Below are 22,283 nucleotides of genomic sequence, written 5' to 3'. Positions count from 1 at the left end.
TCCACTGACTTCTGGCTTCCACTGTTAGTGTTCAGAAGTGTCAGTATGGCATTCTTCTGTAGGTGATACATCTCTGGCCAATTTAAAGACACCGTTTGACGTGTTTCTCGGTATTATGATAATGTATGCAAGTGTGGAATTTTGAAAATTTATCCTGCTTGGTTTACACTGTGCTTCCTGTATCTAAGAATTCATGTATTTTGTCTTTCTGAAAAATCCTCATTGTCTCCATCTGTCTCTCGTTATGTGTCATATCTTTATTCTGTCTCTTAACCTCTCGTTCATATTTTCCATACTTCTTGTCTCCCTGAGCTGCATGCTGCATAATTTCTTTACATCTACATTCCAGTTCTCTAATTCTTTCTTCATATATTTTTATCTGCTGTTAAAGCTATTCACTGCTATTTTAATTTCAGTTATATTTTTCATTTTAAAAAGTTCTTTTTAGTTCTTGTTTAAATTTGCCTGGTCATTCATAGTTTCTTAGTGTGTGCTTATTTTAAAAATTCAGTTTTGGGGCTTCCCTGGTGGCGCAGTGGTTGAGAATCTGCCTGCCAGTGCAGGGCACACGGGTTCGAGCCCTGGTCTGGGAAGATCCCACATGCCGCGGAGCGACTAGGCCCGTGAGCCACAATTGCTGAGCCTGCACGTCTGGAGCCTGTGCTCCACAACAAGAGAGGCCGCGATAGTGAGAGGCCCGCGCACCGCGATGAAGAGTGGCCCCCGCTCGCCGCAACTAGAGAAAGCCCTCGCACAGAAACGAAGACCCAACACAGCCATAAATAAAAAATAAAAAAAAAAAAATCTTTAAAAAAAAAAATTCAGTTTTAAAAGTTAATGAAAGTATTTCATACATTGGTCTTTTACATTCCACATCCGGTGATTCTTCCATCTGAAATTCTTAGGAGTCTAAATCTATTTTTTATATTTTTGCTCTTATCTGGATGTTTGTTTTCTTCTGTGTTTGATATTTTTATTTTGAAGTCTATTTGTTTGATTTTAATCTGGAGACAAATCCTGAGGGCTAAATTGGGATGTTCTGCAGAGATAAATGTTTTGTTTCTGTCAGCGGCCTAGGCCCTCTACCACACAGCACCACTCTATTTGAGGTACCTGACGATGCAGGAGTCTCAGGCTTTGTTCTCTCACCTTGTAGTGATTCCAAGAGTTACTCTCCTCTTACTAATGCTGATTTGGGCATTTCCCTCACTGATTTATTTTTCTTACTGCTCCCTGCTTCTAGCTCTGGTTTCAGTTTCTTACACATTTTTCCCTTTTGGTTTGGTTTGTCTTCTGCCCTTAGAGATATCATTTTTATTTCTTGTGAGTCCAGCCTTGCATTAAAATGTAGAGTGGTTACAAATTAATTTTTAGAGTTTGCATAAACATTCTTTTTTACATTTCTTCTAGTTGGGGATTCAGTATGATATAAGCTAATAGATATATGACAGAACGACCCAGGAAAATTCAAAATTTCTGCAAAGAACAGAGGAGCCATACAGACAACTTATGACTAACATTCATAGGGATTTTGTGGCCATTCAGCATGTTTGTCCTAATTTAGCCAAAATCTAGTTGTATTAGCCAAACTGCCAGAATCCTCCATTAAGTTTTCCATTTTTTTCTTTCTCTCTGTGCTTGGATATCTTCTACTGACTGTCACTTTTTAAAATTAATAGACTGTATAGAGCAGTTTTATGCTTACAGGAAATGCGTGTGATATAACCACCATTATAGTATCATAAAGAATAGTTTCACTGCCCTAAAAATCTCATGCTCCATTTATTCATCCCTTCCTTTCCCCCGACCTCCAAACTCTGGCATCAGTGATCTTTTTGTTGCCTCTATAGTTTTGCCTTTTCCAGAATTCTATAGTTGGAATCATACAGTACATAGCCTTTTCAGACTGGCTTCTTTCACTTAATATGCATTTAAGGTTCCTCCATGACTTCTGAGGGCTTGAGAGCTCTATTCTTTTTATTGCTGAATAATATTCCATTGTACAGATGTACCACAGTTTGCTTATCCACTCACCTACTGAAGGGCATCTTGGTTGCTTCTAGTTTGGACAATCATGAATTAAGCTGCTATAAACATTTGCGTGCAGGGTTTTATGTGGACAAAAGTTTTCAGCTCATTTCGGGTAAATACCAAGGAGCATGATTACTGGATTATATAGTAAGAGCGTTTAGGTTAGCTCAACTTAGCTTCTTTTCTATTGACCATCTTTTAAGTTCACTAATCCTACCATATTGAGGATACATTCTATTAAATCCATGTAATATCAGGTATTAAACATTTCATGTCTGGAATGTTCATTTGATTCTTTCATGAAATTTCTAATCACCTATTTAAATACTCCCTTTTTCATATTTTGTCCGTTTCCTCTATTTTTATAAATATTCCAGTCGTTGTTTGAAAGTCCTTGTCTGCTTACTCCTACATTTGGATTATCTGTGGATCTAGTTGTTTGTTTTTTCTCTTGATGAGCAGTCACATTTTTCTGCCTCCTTGCATGTCCCATAATTTTTAAAAATTGTATGCCAGACATTCTATATAAAAGAACCATCAAGACTGAAGTCAATGTTATTTTTCTCCAGGGAGGGCTTGCCTCCTCGCTGGTAGATAGGGTGGGGACTGATCACTTCAACTGAAGGTGGGTACTGAGCTGAGCTATGGTTAGGATGCCAATTTAATTAAATTCAGTGTCCCGTAGTTTGAAATGTCAGCAGAATGAAACCTGTCATGTGTTTCTTGTGGGCTCCTCTTTCTCAGAACTTGGTTTTTAAAGCATAGTAAGACTGAGAGAGGTTTTACTTTGTCTTTCCATCCCAGCCCTCTGTGCTGCCCCACTACTCAGCAAATGCCTTGTAGGGCAAACTGGTTATGCATTTGAGAACTCTTCTAGATTACAATCTATCATGCCATCCCAATGGCTGTCAAAAGGTCTGTTGGATTCTCTTTCCCCTTGTAGAGATGCCACTGTCTTTGGCAAACCCAATTCTCCATTGTCATGCTTGGAAAATGTCCCTGGGGAAGAACATAGCTCACCTAGCAAGGGTTCTTTCTTTAGAATTTTAGTTAAGCTAGTCCTCATTGCATCCAAAAATCTCCAGTGTCTTCAAAGAAAAACAAATTATAATTTACTTGTTTATTTTTTCCATTATAATCGTGACTGCTCACTACTACCATGTCCCACCCAGAAATAGAGGCTTCACTGAGTTTTTAATTTTAATTGTTACATTTGGTTCTTTTTAAAACCATCAAAAATTCAAAGCTATTTTTAAACTATACTTATGTTTTTAATTCTTTTATTTATTTCAACGTATTAAACATAATTATGTTGTGTATCTAATAGTTCCAGTAATCCAATAATTTTTGTAGATGTTTCTACTGTGTCTGCTGACTTTTGCTAATGGTGCTCCCTTTCCCTGTATTTTTCATGATTTGTGTGTGTTTATGTTCATTAGACCTATATTGGAATTATTCAAAGTCTTATTGAGTGTAAATTTTCCTGGCAGGATTTATGTTTGTTTGCATCAGACATGAGGGTACTACCAATTTTCACCTGCCTTAAATTAAAATTCTCAGCCTATGCACTCGTTGGTTTTTGTTGGTCTTGGGTTTTGGGGAGGGGACAGGGGAATTGTATAAATGGTATTAATTCAGCCTTTAATCCTATGTAAAGTTAGGCTAGTGGCCATGAATTCTCAGGGAAGAGTTTTCCCTACCCTAAGTTAATGCCAAGACGAAAAGTTTTCTTGCTGTTGGCCTCTGTGAGATTTCTTTTCTGCACCCCCTTCCGGTACGTACTCCTTCCTATGTCCCAGCTTTATGCAGAAGGTCTCTGCTATAACTCCCCTTCATGAACTTTGTCTCCATCCTGTCCCAAGCCACCTACCCCCTCCCCCAGGAATATCCAAGCAGTTGGCCACCCAGGAGTGTATACATCCCAGCTTACTCATCTCTCTGGACTCATGTTCCCACATTACTCCTGGTCTCAGAGGAAATCTTTTTTGCACAGGCCAATTCATTATTGAAAAGCATTTTATCTTTTATTTGTAGGTGTTTTATACCAGATACCCCTCAGGATCTCCAACCTAATTTCTAAAAATGGAAGCTCTATGTGCTTTCACTACATGAAGTCAGATTCTCCTACCTAGTGTACTATTGACTAGCTTATCTCTGAAAAGCCACTGTTCTGCCCCTGAGAGCACAATGGTGCAAGACATGGAATAATCCTTTCAGACTCATACCTTATGTGGTTTCTGCCCAGCAAGTAGTACTAGAAGTATGAAAGCTATAAGGCCACTTTTAACATGCCCAGTTTATCCAGAGTGTTATTCCATGCATAGGAATGATTTAGGCTTACTATGTTTTTTTATTCATGCACCCACCCTGATGCAGGTGTTGGCTGCATTTGACAAGTGGACAAACCAATGGTGGTTGCCAAGCACTACACAACCTATGGAAAAGCTGTAAGTGGAACCTCAGATGAATACTCTATTTAACAGCTATGTTGTCTTTGGTTCTTTCCGGGCAAAAGACAACCTAGGCACATCAATTTAGCTTTTATGCCTCTTTACATAATGGATTTGCTTCTACAAAGTGGATAATTTATTCCTAAGGCATTAGGGGACTTATTCCACTAATCATTAACTTAATAATTTCAGGTACTTTTAATTTATTCAGTAATAAGTTTTTGTTGACTATTTTCTAACCAGCATCCTAATCACTTGAAAGAAAACAATCCCTGCCTTAGGACACACCTAAGAAAAAATGGACCAGTGTTCTGGTTTCTCTTTAGATCACATAAATCTTTCACCTTTTTAAAACAAATGGATTTGACAACCATTTCAAAGTATCCTATGAGATGGAAAGTAAGGGAGAAAGGGCGAGTGAGTATTTAATATTAATCATATACTTCATACCATATATAAATTAACATTTAATGTTTATTATGCCTCTCAAGGCCTGCATGATCTGCCTCTTTTCTACCTCATCCCAAAAAACTCTTTCCCTCACTCTCTATTCCTACAGGAACTGTTTCTCCAATACTCCCCATCAAGTAGTGTGGTAGAATGATTGCAAAAATGGCTTCAATACTCTACTCCTCCCAGTATCCATACCCTTTGCAATGTGACTTTACAACAACTCCAAGCAAGAGGTGAAGTCTATTTCCCCGCTCCTTGAAACTGAGCTGGCTTGCTTTGGCCAATAAATGAAGAAGTGATTCTGTACCACTTCCAAGCCTAGGCCTGGAGAGGTCTTGTGTGTTTGCACACACCTCCCCTGACACCACTATTAGAACATGCCTGGTAAGCTTGTTCAAGGATGAGAGACCACATGGAGCTAAGGGTAGTCTAGACCAGCCAACCACCAGCTGCTAACCCACCATCTGAATTAGATCCAAATCAGAACTCCCAACCAACCTAGGACTCAACATACAATGGGGATATTACTCCACCAGGTTAGGTCCCCCAAGATAGAGTCTCATATAAAATACCACATCTGTAATATCTGTTTTTTAAATGTCTACCTTCCCTGCTAGACTATAACCTCCACGAGGGCAGGAACCAGGTCTGTCTTGATCACAACTTTGTCCCCAGCATCTAGCACGGTGCTAGCTACAGTCAGTACTCATTATTAGTTGATTAAATGTGTATATCAGTGAATGTATGAGCGAATCTTCATACAATCCAATTCCAAGATGAGGAAAACTAAGGTTGGGAGGGCTTTAGTAACTTTTCTGAAGTCACCCACCAAGGAAGTAGTGAGGCTGAGACACAGTTCATACACTTGAAATAATACAGTTCACACAGCTGTGAGAACTGAGTAACTCTAAAGCGGAATCTGCTAAGCCATCTAGATAAAGCCATTAAGAACGACCTATAACCCAGGGTCTGCTGGATTATATTGCTACCAACCCTTCACTTTTGAAGTCACTGAAAGAAACCAGCTATGAGGTCCCAGGAAATGGCTCCACGTATCATTCCAGGAATAGTCCTGCCTTTCTTAATTTGGCCTTCATTCTGCCATGTATTTGTAGAGTAGTCACATGGTGGCATCATGAAGCACAGTGGTTCAGTTTTCTCCTTTGTAAATGGAACTAATATTTATATTACCTACAACACAAGGTTGCTCTAAAAATTACATTAGCGTAGGCATGTAAGTAATTGGAACAGCACCTGGCATGCAAGAAGCTCTCAAGAAATGTTAACTAATAATATTACTTGCTACTATTTAGAAACAAGGACATGGAAATGTAGCTTACTCTTTTCAGGGGTAATGTAACTATCAGAACATCTTTGAGCCATATGAATGCTACATACTTTAATACCTTGACATAACTCCCTGTTTGCCATAAAGGTCTTCACTGATGCCCATAACCTCTAGTGGTCTCTCCTGTCCTGGATTTTTGTCTGCTCTCCACAATTTCACATCCAATTATACTGTTCTTTAATTGTACCTCATATCATTTACACTGTGGTTCAACGGTAGATTTCATCTCTGGCAGCACCTGCAATCATGCTGGGCACTGAACAGGAGGAGCTCCTGTCTGCAGTCTGGGGAAGCATCCTTTCTCCCTCAACAATGTTTAAAGTTGACAGAGGCTTGAAAACCCCCACGCAAACATCCTCCTCCCTCAAGCCAGGAAATGCTAAGCCTTTGGCAGCTGAGACATGAGCTGGGAATTTCTCTATGAAACCTTCACTGAGAACTATTAGCATGATGGCGGTTATTTGCCTTGGATTGGATTTTCTCAGGAATTCAGGAGCAGGTGATTGAATGTTTGGCAAGAGTCTAGTGTGAAAATCAGCAACTGAAAACAGGCTACAGTGTGTGCCTCACCCAGAATCATTTCTAAGAGCTACCACCACGTAAAGTATCTATCAGTTTTGCCATCCAGGGGATGAGATAACTGTTGGTTGGAAAAGTAACCACCTGAATAAAGCAGGCAGCTGGAAAAGGCAAAGAGAACTCTTGAAGCTTCTTGCAAAATGAAACAAAGCACTGTTAAAAATGCAAATTGCTGGGCCCTGCCCCAGACCTGCCGGGGGGCCTGGACTCTTCATATTTACAAGCATCCCCTACGGACTCCAGTGCAGATGGTCTTCTGACTACATGCTGAGAAACGCTGGTTTTAGCTTCCAGATTTGTGCCTACTGGGACTGCAGGAGGGTTGTCTCAGGTGAAGAGAATCAAGAAGGTAGTGCAAGAGTAAAGGCCAGAGATAATAAGGGTCCAAATCAGAGGCAACCCCACTGCCTACAGTTTAAGGCCTGCCCTGGAGCCAGCCACTTGCTACCCATTGCTCCCATCCCTGCTATCACAATCACATTGTAACAGTCAGGACTTAAACAGGAGACAGAAACCACATAGTAATTTGAACAAGGGAAAAAAAATATTAACCATAATAGGGTATTACCTACAAGGGGAAAAAGAAAACTCTGATATACAGAAACAGCAGATATAGGGAGCAGCCACTACCTACCTCTATGTCGAGGCAGAACACGAAGGAAGGCACAAATCTGGAAGCACTCCCACCCATCAGGAAGCACAGACCCGTGCTGTACTTTTTAAGTCGCCTGCTCCAGGTGAGGGTTTCACAGGGTTTTCAAGCAAAGGATGACCAGTCTCCTCAGACACAGGAGGGCAAGCTGCTTCCACTGCCAAGGGAGGCTCAGGGTGACTTGGATGTGCAAGATGGTCAGTTTCACCTGGGTCCAAGCAGGTGTTCCCTGTTTCAAGTTTTGGGATCCCTTTCCTTCCCAGATGATGTCTTAACTTCACAAGAGATGTTAACAAGGCGTAAATACAACTAATTCAGCGCGCAGAGAGGTGCCAGTCACAGCAGGCCACCATGCACTGCAGAGCCAGCTGAGAGAAGCACCCTGGAGTGAGGGGAAAGAGCTCCTTCTCCCTCTAATGTCCCTCCAGCATCCTCTACTGATGAAGCTTAACACCGAGCCAAATGGCAAGAGAGAAATGTTCCAGTATTGCAAGCAGAGCAGAGAAGTATGGGGCTGGGGCTGAGAATCAATAGGCTGGTGACTGGTAACGCACCCCACCTTCATTGTCTCTCCCATGGTCTCTGCTACCGCCCCCTAACAAAAACACAAATACTGCAAATAGAAATGAGGAAACCCAGGATGCCAACACCCATCAAGAACATCTTTCGAAAACTATATACTCACATGTATCTAGGGTGACCAACCATCTCAGTTTGCCCAGGGCTGTTCCAGCTTTAGCACTTAAAGTCCTGCATCCTGGGAAACCCCTCAGTCCCAGAAAAACCGGAACAATTTGTCACCCTACATACCTCCCAAAGGTTTTCAAACATTCTGTGCATCAGAATCACCTTGGGCACTTGGTAAAAGTACAGGTGACTCTGTTAAAACTGTTAAAGGTGATGCAGTTATTTTGGGTGCAAGCAGACCATGGATTGATTTTTAAGAAATGTTCTACTTGGAGGACAATCCAGGACTTCTTTGTTCCCGTTCCCAAACCATAATCATTGAAAAGAAAGAAATGACATCCTTTGGAAGATACAGACAAGGTTCCTGAACCAGAAGCAGACACTGACAAATTATTAGTTGATGGGGTATGTGGAGGGTAGAGATAAAAATTATAGTCTGGTCTTACCATTTTCTCTCCTTTCAGTTCAGGGATAAATCATTTTCCCTTAAGTGTCACAAAGTATAACAAAGAATAATGGACGCTGTGAAATTAGATTTGATAGTACCAACAACATAGGGTCGTTGATGGGGTATACTGAGCTTCCTGCAGGTAAGCACTATATAATACAAGGTTTATTTTAAAGACTTTCACAGAATAACTTGCACAGACATAGCTAATTTAGTGCTACTTTTGCTGTTTTCACACTGTAAGGTACATGATTTACCATGGCCACTTTAAAGATGTTTCTCAAGAACTCAGATGGGTTGAAGAGAAGACACTCTTAACATTTACTGAGTTTCTATTGCGTTCCAGGCATTGTGCTAAATTCTTTAAATATATTATCTCATTTAATCCTCCCAACAGAAGCTGTGCCCATTTTATAAAGAAGCGGGGCACTCGACCTAGATTATACACCTAGTAAACGATGGTGTATAGACGGAAACCGGAAACCCAGGTCTCTTCTCTCACGCAAAATTTGTTAGCACTGTAGAGCCATAACGAATACGGCGTGGTCCCACGCCCTGGTCTAAGTGCTATGATCGAGGTATGCACAGGCTGCAGTGGCAACACAATGGAGATTCATCTTAGACTCTCAATGGCTTTCAGGATAAAAGTCAAATCCTTTTGCTCAGTACATCAGGACCAGGTTCCCCAACGCCTTCGCCCTTCTGCCAGGCCCGCTGGGTCTCAGTCGCTCTTTCCGCACAGACCAAAGAAGCGGGCTCCTGGACGTCTCTAGTTAGGGGTGTGCGGGGAATGTCCAGAGGGATTTCGGCCTAGTTAATACGTCTTCATTCCCACCTTCGCCATATCCCGGCCCCTCACGGGGCTCCACCGCACCCTCAATCTCTGTACTCGCCTCGAACACCGGCCCTACCATCTGCACCTGCAGCGAGTCGGCCCTCCCGGCGCGGGGAACGCTGAGCCGCCCGGATTCCGGGAGGTGGCGCCGGAAGCGACGGCCGCGGCGGCGGCACGTGACGTAAGAGGAAGTGCCAGACGCCGCGGCCTGTGGTTGGGAGTTGCTGGAGTCGGTGCCCGGCGTTCAAGGTTCCCCGGACCGCGGGCGGCGGAGCAGGCCGAGGGCAGCGGGGTTTGCTTTAGGACGAGCGGCCTTGAACCTCTGCGCCCGTCTCCGCCGGCAGGTGCGGCCTCCAGGCCTATCGCTGGGTGCCCGGGGCTGCGAGTGCGGGGACCGCCCTGAGGTCCCTTCCCGAGCGACCTCCGGGACCTCGTCCAGGGCCTCCCAGGAAAGAAGGGTCTAAAATAGAGAAAGTTGCTAACCCTTATTGAGAGGACTAGGCTCTCTTACCTTCGAGGGTTGCTTAACCCGCACTTGAACCGTGAGAGAGGTATTGGTTCTTCTGTTTACAGAGGAAGAAACAGGCTCAGAAATGTGAAGTCGTTTGCCTCAGGCCATGCAGCTGGGAAGTGTCAGATCTGGGTTCAAAGCGAGTCCTTTGGCTGGCGCCAGAACCCTTGTTGTTTGCACTGCAGCAGGGTTCTCACACTTGATTCGGGTAAAGAATCTCAGCATGGAAGGTGGGGTTAGTTAACAGCGTCTGGGACTGCAAATTCAGTAGGTCTGGGATGGGGTTCTGGAATCTGTATTTTCAACAGCCGTACCGTGCATATAATAATAACACATCGCTCCCCTGTGAACACAGCAAGAACGATAGCTAATGGTTGTGTTAAGGTTTTAAGGCCTCACTTGAGAGAAAACGTCACATGAGGGCTTACTCTGCAAATCATGTGAGACTGGAGAGTTGGTATTTGGTTCTGCCATTAACTTTTTGGGCAGATGGCAGCCTCTGTCCTCTCCCCACCTTTTAAATAAGAAGACTTACAGACTTATCACTTGGAGGAATTTTTTAAACATACAGATTCCCGGGACCAGCTTTATTCTACTGAATCAGAAGGTCTGGAGGTGGGGCTGGGAATCTGTAGGCTAAATAAGCTATAAAGTGAGCCTGTTACCTTTGAGAACTTGAGATGGAAATGGATTATAAGGTTGGAACACTCCCCCCCTTTCCTGTTTTTGTTTTTTTGTAGCTGTGCATGCTCCTGTATTTGCTGTGGGCTAGACTTTTATTGGCAAAAATGTCGAATTAGTATTACTGGCCATTACGAGGTGGATTTTTTACTTAGCTGAAGACTGGAACGTAATAAAATTTGAATGTTAGTCTACCTGCTGTTGATTTCCTGAGTGACGCTGGGTGAGCCACTTAACTTTGTGGGCCTTACATGCCTGTTTATCATCGTCTCCTACAATGCTTGTTATAAAGACCAACACCTGTGTCCATCCTACATCACATCCTGAGACAGGCCATAGGTGTTTTTAACAAGCTTCTGTGGAAGTTTGATGCAGCCTGTGATAATGGAATATGGCAATGCCCTGGGAAACTGAGTCTTAGCCTATTTCTGAATGTTCATAGGTGGAGTATTACAGTTTCTCTGTGTTCTGCTCTTGGGGGACTAATAAGAGTAATGTGGTTTTTGATAGGTCCTGGTTTTAGAATTTCTTAACATCTACTTTCTTGCGAATGAAGTGAAAGTACTGTGATAAGATAAACATTAAAAGATAAACATTGCAAAAGATAAACATTAAAAGCAGCATCCCCAAGTGACTTAGTAGGCTCCTTGACTGAGATGTTGTGATGTCAGAAGTTGATTTCATGCAGAAGCTCTGATTGCTATTGAACCATCTCGTCTGCCTGAAAGGATTATAATTACCCCTTGATAGTCCAAGCTCTCACAACCTCAACTAAAACATCTTTTTTTTTTTTTTTTCTTTAAACAGATACCATTGTGTAGTTTGAATCAGGAATGAAATCTTCTGAAAGCTGAGAGCAGAAGCCTTCTTGGTCAACATGGAGGACAAAAGACGGCGAGCCCGAGTGCAGGGAGCCTGGGCTGGCCCTGCTAAGAGCCAGGCCATTGCTCAGCCAGGCAAGAACCTGTGGGGATCTCGTGTGTGTGTGTGTGTGTGTGTGTGTGTGTGTGTGTGTGTCTGGACAAGTATCATCCTATTTTATATATATCCCTTTGGTTTATAGTGAACTCCCATTTCAATTGATGTTAAGGTTTGAGTCTCTTCTCTCTCTTGCTTCAGCTCCCACTGCTGAGAACCATCTCCAACAGAGACCTGGTCAAACCTGGATGAACAAGGAGCATCGTCTGTCTGACAGACAGTTTGTGTTCAGAGAACCCCAGGAGGTAAATTCTTGTTTCTTCTTCAACGGTAACAAAGATTTATTTATAAAAGCAACAGTCACATAGTAGACACTCAAATAAATAGTGACAGAATAAACTCACGAATAAAAAGAGAGTTGAAAGTATTATAATAATAATGAACTATGGGGTATCAGTTTCTTAGTATGTCTGAGGATTCTTTGTAGTCTTCCCCCAATTTGTAGGCATATATAGTTCCCATTTTTTTTTGGCAAGGAGGTGTACCATGACTAGAGGTTAGAGGTTATGCCATGACTAGAGCTTGCATTAGTTATCTAAGTTCTAACGGTTCTAAAAATTGCTAGTATAGCACATACCTCTGGAATTGGATTGAAATTTCAGCTAGTACAATGCCTGATCTTTTTAGCTTTTTCTCCCACTGGGAAGAATGTAAGAAAGGGTGAAGAGTCATTTTTTAATAACATGGGAAAAAAGAGCTAAAAATCAGGCATCTTGCTAAAGTAATGATTGTATAAGTAATATTAAAACCCCTTATTTCCTAGTATATCTTCTATTTTTAAAAATCCCTTGGAAAGATGGCTTTTCCAGAGCTGCTGACTGCTAGGAAAATTTATTAATTCTAATTTTGTCATCTTTTACTGCCCACTAGTAACTGTGAAGTAGTTCTAAGAAGAATAGAAACAAGAGTTTCTGGTGGGTTAGTGAGAGCTTAGAATAAAAAAGGGAGAGTTTTAAACCTGATTTATTTTGACTAGAAATGAGAGGATACAGTAATCCTGCAAGTAAGCCTCCCTGAGGTAGGAATCATTCAGAAATCAGACCTGGCTGTTTCCTTACAGGTGGTACGCAGAGCCCCAGAGCCACAAGTGATCGAGTAAGTAAATTGCTGCCCTCCTGTAACTATTGCCTACAGTGAAAGGGAGAGTCCAGGATCTTTCCCTCACCCTAGTTTTTCCATCTGGAAAAGATAATGGCCAACGTGTCTAAATTTTAGGCTGGGATATTCCTGTCTCAGATGTCTTTAAACTTGGTCTTTTGAGAAGCCTTTCTGAATTTGCTGATGGTGTGGGAAATGCAACCAGATATCTGTACATTAAACTCTGGCTCTGGTGTAGATTTCCAGACCCTATTTCACTAATATGTCTGCAGATAGTAGTTAAAACATCTCCTAGGTAAAGACAGAGAGGGACTTTTTCCTGAGTCATTGAAACATGGCTCTTTGAAAAACCTGTAAGTATCATTTTACTAGCAATGCTTATGAAAACTGCTAGAAATCTAGATGCTCTTACAGTTCATTTCTTAAAACCACATAACTCTTCCAGAGCAATTAAATGATAGTAAACATTTCTCTTATAGTGATCTGTGTCTAAAATATTCTTTTCCAAAATGATGAAAGATGCTTTGATTCCTCTTTTCCTGCTTCTCAGTTTCCACCTGATGCAGATAAATTATCAGTAGAAAGCATCCTTTTATTTTAGCAAATTAGCATTATGTGTATGCTGTTGCTCATGAACAACTGTTAAGCTGTTTGGCTGTTTGCAGATTGACTTGCATATCTTAGAAAAATTTGAAACGAACACAGATGTCATCATAATTTAAAGAGGGTATGTAGTTGTGGCCTTGCCATTAGTTAGCTATGGTAACTTACCTAGTCCTTAGGTAAGTTATTGCTATCTCTCTGGACTTTTGTTTCCTTGTCTGTAATATTAAGGGTTTGGACTGTATAATCACTTAAGACCCAGGCTGGTAGCTCTAACAGTCTTTGTTTTGCAAACACAAATGTGATACTGCCTCCATTGGTGGTAAAGAGAAGAAACAAAACCATGAAACCTGTTATAGATAGGACATTCAGGTTGAAAAAATGGACAATTGTGAATTTCCAAGTCAGAGAAAAAAATGACAGTACTCATCCTCCTTGAACATAGGGTTTGTTAATTCTGTTTATCTGAAGTTAGCTATGCTAGATTTTTTTTTGGCCTCATTGGGTCTTTGATGCTGCGCACGGGCTTTCTCTAGTTGTGGCGAGTGGGGACTATTTTTCATTGCGGTGCATGGGCTTCTCTTTGCGGTGGCTTCTCTTGTTGCGGAGCACGGGCTCTAGGCGCTTGGGCTTCAGTAGTTGTGGCTCGCGGGCCCTAGAGGGCAGGCTCAGTAGTTGTGACGCACGGGCTTAGTTACTCCGCGGCATGTGGGATCTCCCCGGAACAGGGATTGATCCCGTGTCCCCTGCATTGGCAGGCGGATTCTTGACCACCGTGCCAGGAAGTGGAAGGGAATCTAGGGAAGTCCCTAGATTTTTTTTTTAATTAATTAATTAATTTATTTATTTTTGGCTGTGTTGGGTCTTAGTTTCTGTGCGAGGGCTTTCTCTAGTTGCAGCAAGCGGGGGCCAGTCTTCATCGCGCTGCGCAGGCCTCTCACTATCGCGGCCTCTCTTGTTGCGGAGCACAGGCTCCAGACGCGCAGGCTCAGTAGTTGTGGCTCATGGGCCTTGTTGCTCCGCGGCATGTGAGATCTTCCCAGACCAGGGCTCGAACCCGTGTCCCCTGCATTGGCAGGCAGATTCTCAACCACTGCGCCACCAGGGAAGCCCGATTTTTTTTTTTAATAGCCAGAAATGTCCCTCACATTTGAAGTGAGCGTTTCTAAATGTGGCCCCAAATATATCACACTGAAATATTATATTCACACTCTAGCAAACTTTATAGGCAACTCATTTTGAAATGTGCTAAATGTTTATGATAATAACTCTGCCTACATTTTGGCTCAGAGCGGCTCACACATCTACCTAAGAGCCCAGCTCAAAGATCATGAACTGCTAACTCACGTGGAAAAGGGTGATGGAAATACTGTCCCTTTATATTATTCTCTGTAACTTATCTCTGTGAGAAGAATCTGACACAGTTATCTTGACAGAGGCACCTCTCTAGTCTGGGTCACTTTTCTCACCATGGTGGGTTATAGACCTCACTACCCTGCCCATCTGTAACAGTTTTGTACTGTTGCACATTTGATTAAGTTCAGTAAGCTTTTTACTGCTCATCTATTATGTGCCAGGCACTAGGAAACAGAAAAATAACCCATTCCAGCCCTTCAGGAGCCCATAGTCTAGTAAATGAAATAGACATGTAGTCAGATAAGTTGTAATCCTGAATATCTTGGAAGCGTAGACTTGTAGGTAACGAGGTGTGGTAACAGAGGATGAGATAGCTAACATTATTGGCCTGGATTACAGGTCAGGAAAGGTTTAGAGAAGGTGATGCTGAGCTGAGATTTTGAAGGATGAATTAGAATTTTCCACTGGACCAAAGCTGGGGGTGGTTTGGATTGGGGGTGCTAGATGGTGGGGAGGCATGCTGGCATGTAGAAAAGCATGGGGTTTGACACGTGGTGGTGTACTCAGAAGATTCCAAGCAGTAATTACCATGGAAGCTGATGCGTCTGTGGGAACTGTCAGGAGGTGGAGCTGGATCATGGGGACCTTGTACTTGCTTCTGTTCAGTGTATCTCTATTCCAAAGTCTCCAAGGGGATACTCTATTTGCCGCCCCTTTGTGTGATAGATTCCTGCACCACATCAGCCTGAATTATGGGTGAAATATAAAGGGATAGCACTAGAATTTATTTTGTCCTGGTTTTTGCCTCCATGGCCTGATTTTGTCAGGATTCCAATCCCAGTGCCATTAATGATTACCACCCTGTTGCCCCTTACCTCAGTGGTAGAAGAAGGTGGGGCTGTACTTCCCTCATAGTGCGCCTTCATCGTGAAGTGATTTTGGTGAGCTAGGACTTTGTGAACTCTGAAGGACAACGCTTCCTTCCGCTACGTGCCGTATATTGCTTTACTTGATACTAACAAGTCTTTGTTTTCTTTGTTTCTTTAGTAAAGAGGGTGTGTATGAAATCAGCCTGTCACCCACAGGCATATCTAGGTAAGTGAATCCTCACTAGAAAGGGACTATAATTATCACTGAGTTATAGTCTCTTAAAATATTCTACTCCCTTGATTGAAGTAATTAATGTGGTAATATCTCCTTTTATACTAGCTTCAAAACATTTTCATAGCCTCTCAGGTATAGTAGCTTACTTCTCCAGTTTTTCAGATGAGGAAATGAGGTCCAGGGAGATTGAGTACTTTTTCCTAGGCTACATAGTAATTTAATATTAGAGTTGGGTCTGGCCTCAACTTATGTGCTGTTTGTGTTACATTATATTATTATTGTTAGATTACATTGTATGTATTGGGTTGGCAAAAAAATTGTTCGGTTAGTGAATACGTTGTTCAATAAAGTTCTTGGTGAAAGTGGAAAACGTGTCTTTTATTTTTATTTAAAACTGAACGAACTTTTTGGCCAATCCAATATTATTACGTATTATGTTAATCATACCTTATTATATATAATATATATTAAGTTATGTCATATTGCTATATAAAGGTAGATTTCAATAAAATTAAAGCATATATGATTTAGGGTATATTAGGCATTAGTCATTGTTTCAAAACACTTTGAAAGCATCACCTTAATGCATGTCACTATAAAATAATGAGACATTTAAATAAATCAGAACTTATCTATCTAAATGAATTGCTTAGAAAGAGTTGCTGTTGGACTTGGAAGCCTCTATAATTAGTCCACTGGCACTGCTATTGTTATAGCCTTTTTCAGAACTTCCCTTTTAAAGCAAGTTTAATAGTCACACAAGAACACCAGTTGCATTATTTTGGTCACATCTCATTGTTAACCTGGTATGGCTTCAGGTGAGCTTTGGCTCTTTCAAAAAATCATTTCACAATATGTATAAGCCAAATCATTAGGCTGTACACTGTAAACTTATACAGTGCTGTATGTCAATTATATCTCAGTAAAATTGGAAAAAAGTAATAATTCAGATCCAAACATTTTAAATTGGACAACAGGTTAAAATTAATTAATAAATTACTTGTTAAACTGTTAAAAAAAATTAAATGTACCTTTAAAGAGTGAAAGTTTACTACCAACAAGGCTGTTGAAGAGAGTGTCCCATGGGCTTTCAGAACATTTCTTAAGAAAGGTATCCAAAAAAGCCAAATGCATTGTTAAAATGAAATAGTATATTAGGGACATAGAAATCAAAACCACAGGGGTTTCCCTGGTGGCGCAGTGGTTGAGAATCTGCCTGCCAATGCAGGGGACACGGGTTCGAGCCCTGGTCTGGGAAGATCCCACATGCCGCGGAGCAACTGGGCCCGTGAGCCACAATTACTGAGCCTGCGCTTCTGGAGCCTGTGCTCCTCAACAAGAGAGGCCGCGATAATGAGAGGCCTGCTCACCATGATGAAGAGTGGCCCCCACTTGCCTCAACTAGAGAAAGCCCTCGCACAGAAACAGAGACCCAACACAGCCATAAATAAATAAATAAATAAAATTAAAAAAAAAAAAAAAAAAGAAAGAAATCAAAACCACAATGAAATACCACTTTATATTCACTAGAATTTCCATAATCAAAAAGACAATAATAAGTGTTATTATAAATGAGGATGTGGAAAAATTAGAGCCTTCCTGTATTGCTGGTGGGAATGTAAAATAGTACAACCCTTTTAGAAAAAAGTTTGATGGTTTCTTAAAAAGTTAAGCATACATTTACCATATGACCCAGCAACTTCACTCCTAGGTGTCTTACCCAAGAGAAATGAAAACATACATCCACACAAAGACTTGCATGTGAATGTCCATAGCAGCATTCATAATAGGCAAAAGTAGAAACAGCTCAAATGTCCATCAGTTGGTGAATGGATAAATAAAATGCAGTATGTCTGTATAATGAAATATTTTATTCTACCATAAAAAGAAATGTTCTGATAATGTGCTACAACATGGATAAACCTTGAAGACATTATTCTTTGTTGAATTTTATAGTATGTAAATTAAACCTCAATAAAGCAAACAGCTTTAAACAAAAGGAGAAAAAAAAAAAGATATCCAAAACAATTTTGAGCTGGCTTGGCACTGTTGAAATAAGTGTATATTCAATAGAGAAAGAGCCCTTCTTTGGATATGTTTATTTTGATAGTTATAAATGATTGCTTTCTCTACAATTAACATAGTCTTAGAAGACTACCAATTGTTAAAGTAACACAGGGCCAAGCATTTTATTAGTTATTCTACTTTTCACAGTGATGCTATAAGGTGGAGATCATCTTTGTGTTACAGATGAGAAAAACCAAGGTTCAGAGAGGTTAAGTAACTTGTCCAAGGTTTCACAGCTAAGCAGTGCTTGGGTAATATTTGAACCATATCTATGAAAGCTGTCATGTACCTCTTTATCTTTCATTACCTCTTTTATTTGTCTTAACTTGAAAGAGGTTTATTTTACATCTGGAGCATCATGATCTGGGTGATATTAAGCTCTGGAGGTGTGGTAAGATGATTTCATCTCCCTACGAAAGGAAGCATCATCCAGATTAATTTATTCTGCTAATGATTAGAGTCTAACTCATCTTTTTCTGTGTTCTTTAGTTAATAACTGTTCTTTCTGCATCAAGGGTGTGTTTGTATCCTGGCTTTGTTGACTTAAAAGAAGCCGACTCAGTATTTGAACAGCTTTGTCAGGATGTTCCCTGGAAACAGAGGACTGGCATCAGAGAGGGTAAGTAGATCTCTGAGATCACAGTTGTTGATGTTTGGTCTTCCTCTCCGGAATGTTTTCCAATACCGTTGCTTCTTTGCACCGTTGCTTCTTTGTACCACAGCCAGATTTAAACAGAGATTCAAAGCCTGACTGGAACCCTAAGGATGAGTGGGAATTAGCCTGTCAAAGGGGACGGGGAAGAGTGTTCCTGGCAGAAGAAACAGCAAGTGGTTCTCAGAACATGGCAGGAGATGGGAGTTCAAGGAAGCAAAGGAAGTTTGGTTTGACTGAACTGTGGTTGATATGCTTATCTCCTTTTGTGTTTGTTCACTATTTATTACTGCAAATGGTGCCAGCTTTCCTCTTTCTTCATAGAAACTTCCAGAGCTTTTTTTTCCTGATTCTATTTGACATATATTCTTTTGTGATCCTTTTTATCAACTTTTTATTCTCATTTTAGTTTCACTAGAAGAGTCCAGTCTCCTTTAGCTTCAGCATCTGTCGTATTCTACTGAGCTTGTCGAGATTACCTGATTTGGAACACGGGCTCCTCTGTGGTCATCCACAAGCAACAGTACCTGCTATACCAGAGGCGGTCACTGGGGAGCGCCTGTGCTCTAGCATAGAATTTCCTTTCTGGCCCATTGAGTGAATTTAAATTTTCTGTGGAGAAAGAGGCAACGTATACTGGCATCATTTTTGTAACTCAGGTGTCAGAATGAGAGTCAGCTCTTTCAGGGCAGCCTTCTAATTCCCAGCAGTTTCTACAGCAGGGCTTTTGGTGACGGACTTGGCTTTGATTGCTGGCTCTGTCTTTCAAAATAATGGTTAATTTTAAACGAATTACAGTTAAATAATTTTCTGATTCTTGATTTTCTGATCTGTAAAATAGAGTGGATAATAATATTGATACCTATCTTACATGGTTGTTGTGATAATTAAATGAGATAGTGCATGATAAGTACTTAACAGAATGCCTGCTACATAGTAAGCCTTCAGTGAATGTTAGCTGCTTTTATTATTATTGTTTTTATTGTTGTAGTGGTTGAAATCAATTGTAGGAAAAATAGCAGATCTATGGGTAACTCCCTCTCCAAATAAATTGGACATCAAAAACTTCTGACTAAAATTAGCTACATGCTATGACTGGTCAGAGCACTTTTTTCTTCATTTGGAATCAAAAGGGCTTACACAAGGGTGGCACAGGGGTGAACAGTTTGTCTTGTTTCTTGTATGGACGTTGGTGCCCACAGGTTCCTACCTACAAGGGTTCAGACTCCATATCCTGCATTTTAGACCCTCCCTAATCTGAATCCTTCTGTTCTGCGCTGTGTCCCCTTCACTCTTGTTTATGTCATCACTGACACAAATAAGTCACACACATTCTCACCTCAGAGCTTCACCCATACTGTTTCTGCCAGTGTACCTTCTCTTGTCGTCCTCCTTTTAGCTGTCACCATTCTACTCCTGAAATCCCATGCCCTCTGTGAAGGTGGAGCTTTGGGTCAGGGCCCATCCTTACTCTTCCTTTGTATTTCTCATAGCTTCTTATACATTGCAAGGCATGGTGTTGGCACTCAATGGGTACACCTTAAATAGCATCAAACCATTTCAAAGGGCCTGTATTTTCTTTCTTAGATGTAACTTACCAGCAACCAAGACTTACAGCATGGTATGGAGAACTTCCTTACACTTATTCAAGACTCACTTTGGAACCAAATCCTCACGTATGTTGGAATGTTGTTGTTGGTTTGGTTTTATAGATTGTGTACTATAAATGTAGAGTACTATAAAATAACAGTAAGTTACCTTGCAGAGCTGCATGGTGGTTCCTAGTTCAAAAAATCCTCTGGGTTCAAACACTGAGTTTTTGCGCTTATCACCCTTGATGTGCTTTTGATCCATAGATAAAGAAAGAGGATGAGAAGAAAACTGGAACTAGAGTGAACTAGAACCAGACTCAAGGATTTCAGAGAAATGAATCATTTCTTTTCCTAATCTCCCCTTCCCCAGGCTTTTCTGGCCGTAGCCCTCTGTGTGCCTCCTGATACGTATTTGCTGTGGGGCATAACCCTTATGACTGACCAGTGAGGTCAGAATGTTTCTTCCCACTTCTCAGGCTCTTTTGCCGTTTGTGAAAAAATCCGTGCTTTTCTTGTTGACTTTGTATTCATTCTGTGGTTGCAGTTCTCATACTTCTAACTTACCATTGCTTTGGCTTGTCTCTGCTGCTTCTTTTGTTTTTAAAAATTTCCATGACAGACAGAGAGATTCTAGTATATAAATTAAGCTTGTCCAGATGATGGAATTAAGATCCAAGAAAGAGCTCTCTGTTTAGTCCCTGGAATCTTGCCTTTGGCAAATAATACTATGTTTTTATTGAAAGAGACTTTGAAGGAAATGGAGTTTTGCTTATGGCATTGGAATAAAGAGAAATATGACACATTTAGAGCTTCTAGTAATTTGTTATCATAAACTACCATTTTACTAAAATGTTCAGGGATAAAATATTGACTGAAGGGAACATGGCTTTTTCACATAAAGAGATAGCTGTATGCTCTGGTTTCTACAGCTGCATTTAGAATGTGATCCAGGAAAACGTTGAGACCCTCTATATCTGAAGTTGACTTGGAAACATGAAGAGAATTGAATTAGGCCAATCCAGCATAGACTGATGGCCATGTTTCTGTCAGAATTAGTTTATCTTCTTGTCAACAGTCATAGCAGAGAAGCTGAGGATTAAACAGCCTGTGAGGAAGAAGTTCTTATTCATTCTAGTTAATCTTTTAGAACAGGATTTCTCAACCTCGGTATTACTGACATTTCAAGCTGGATAATTCTTTGTTAGGGTTATCCTGTGCATTGTAGGATGTTTAGCAATATCCATGACTTCTGCCCACGAGCTGCCAGAAGCACCCCTCACTCAGTCGTGACAACCAAAAATGGCTCTAGACGTTGCCAGACATCTGCCAGGGGTCAAAATTGACCTTGGTTGAGAACCACTGCTTTAGAATAAACATAAGGCACAAAGATCTGCTGAGTTGAGTGACCACTTATGCTTGGGGACATTTTGACAACTCTTCAAAAGAATTTTTTAAATGACAATCCTTTTCTTATAATATAAGTAATATGTGTCTGTTATTGAAAATCTAGAAGCTATAGATAAGTATGAAGAATATTAAAATTTTGGATAATAGTTCCACCTGATATTTTGGTTCCAGTCTTTTTTTTCTTTTTTGTAGGCAAATATATGTAGAGAATTTTTCTATAAAAATAAAATCAATTATTTGTATACTACACTTCATTTTACTATATCATTAACATATTTTAGTATCATTATTCTTTTACAACATTGTATTAATAGGACGTAGTATTCCATAATCTATGTGTAGCATATTTATTCAAGCAAGCCTCTTTTGTTGGATATTAAGGTTGTCAAATTAGAGTTTTTTAATTTGAATTTGGCTGGCTCATAACTTTGCATTTATTGCTAATAAATTTAGTTTGTATACCATCTGGAACAAAGTCAAAAGTGATGCCTCAGATTTTTTTTCAGGGGGGATTCCCTAATGTGTATATATGTGTTGGGGGTACTAGTTTAAAGCTGTTATTACCTCAAGTTTAGTATCCCATAGCACAGGAAAAGATTCAACCATGGGTAATTAAACTCCTTTTAGTCTTTTTTCAAACTAAATCTTGTATGAACCCAATGTATGAAAATAAAAGAGTATCTCGACTGACTTGCAGTCCTCCCAGCTTGACCTCTCCTTTCTCCTGCTGTGATCCCAGAGACATCTCTGT

General features: G+C 40.7%; 1 protein-coding gene across 2 annotated transcripts in view; it reads left to right on the top strand.

The window, feature by feature from the left end:
* Window positions 1-9,667: 9,667 nt before the first annotated feature.
* The window catches only part of ALKBH3 (alkB homolog 3, alpha-ketoglutarate dependent dioxygenase), a 36,079-nt gene continuing 23,463 nt past the window's right edge, over window positions 9,668-22,283 (top strand). For both annotated transcript variants that reach the window (XM_007181103.3, XM_057553570.1), the window contains exons 1-7: window positions 9,668-9,827; window positions 11,483-11,631; window positions 11,795-11,898; window positions 12,714-12,748; window positions 15,758-15,805; window positions 18,397-18,500; window positions 20,121-20,209. In XM_007181103.3, the coding sequence (XP_007181165.2) occupies window positions 11,553-11,631; window positions 11,795-11,898; window positions 12,714-12,748; window positions 15,758-15,805; window positions 18,397-18,500; window positions 20,121-20,209 (459 nt within the window). In that variant the 5' untranslated portion in view covers window positions 9,668-9,827; window positions 11,483-11,552. The remainder of the gene's footprint in view (window positions 9,828-11,482; window positions 11,632-11,794; window positions 11,899-12,713; window positions 12,749-15,757; window positions 15,806-18,396; window positions 18,501-20,120; window positions 20,210-22,283) is intronic.

Source organism: Balaenoptera acutorostrata, chromosome 9 (assembly GCF_949987535.1).
Source record: "Balaenoptera acutorostrata chromosome 9, mBalAcu1.1, whole genome shotgun sequence".
NCBI classification, from domain to species: domain Eukaryota; kingdom Metazoa; phylum Chordata; class Mammalia; order Artiodactyla; family Balaenopteridae; genus Balaenoptera; species Balaenoptera acutorostrata.
Note: the sequence above shows the minus strand (reverse complement) of the source record. Positions and strands in the feature narration are given on the sequence as shown.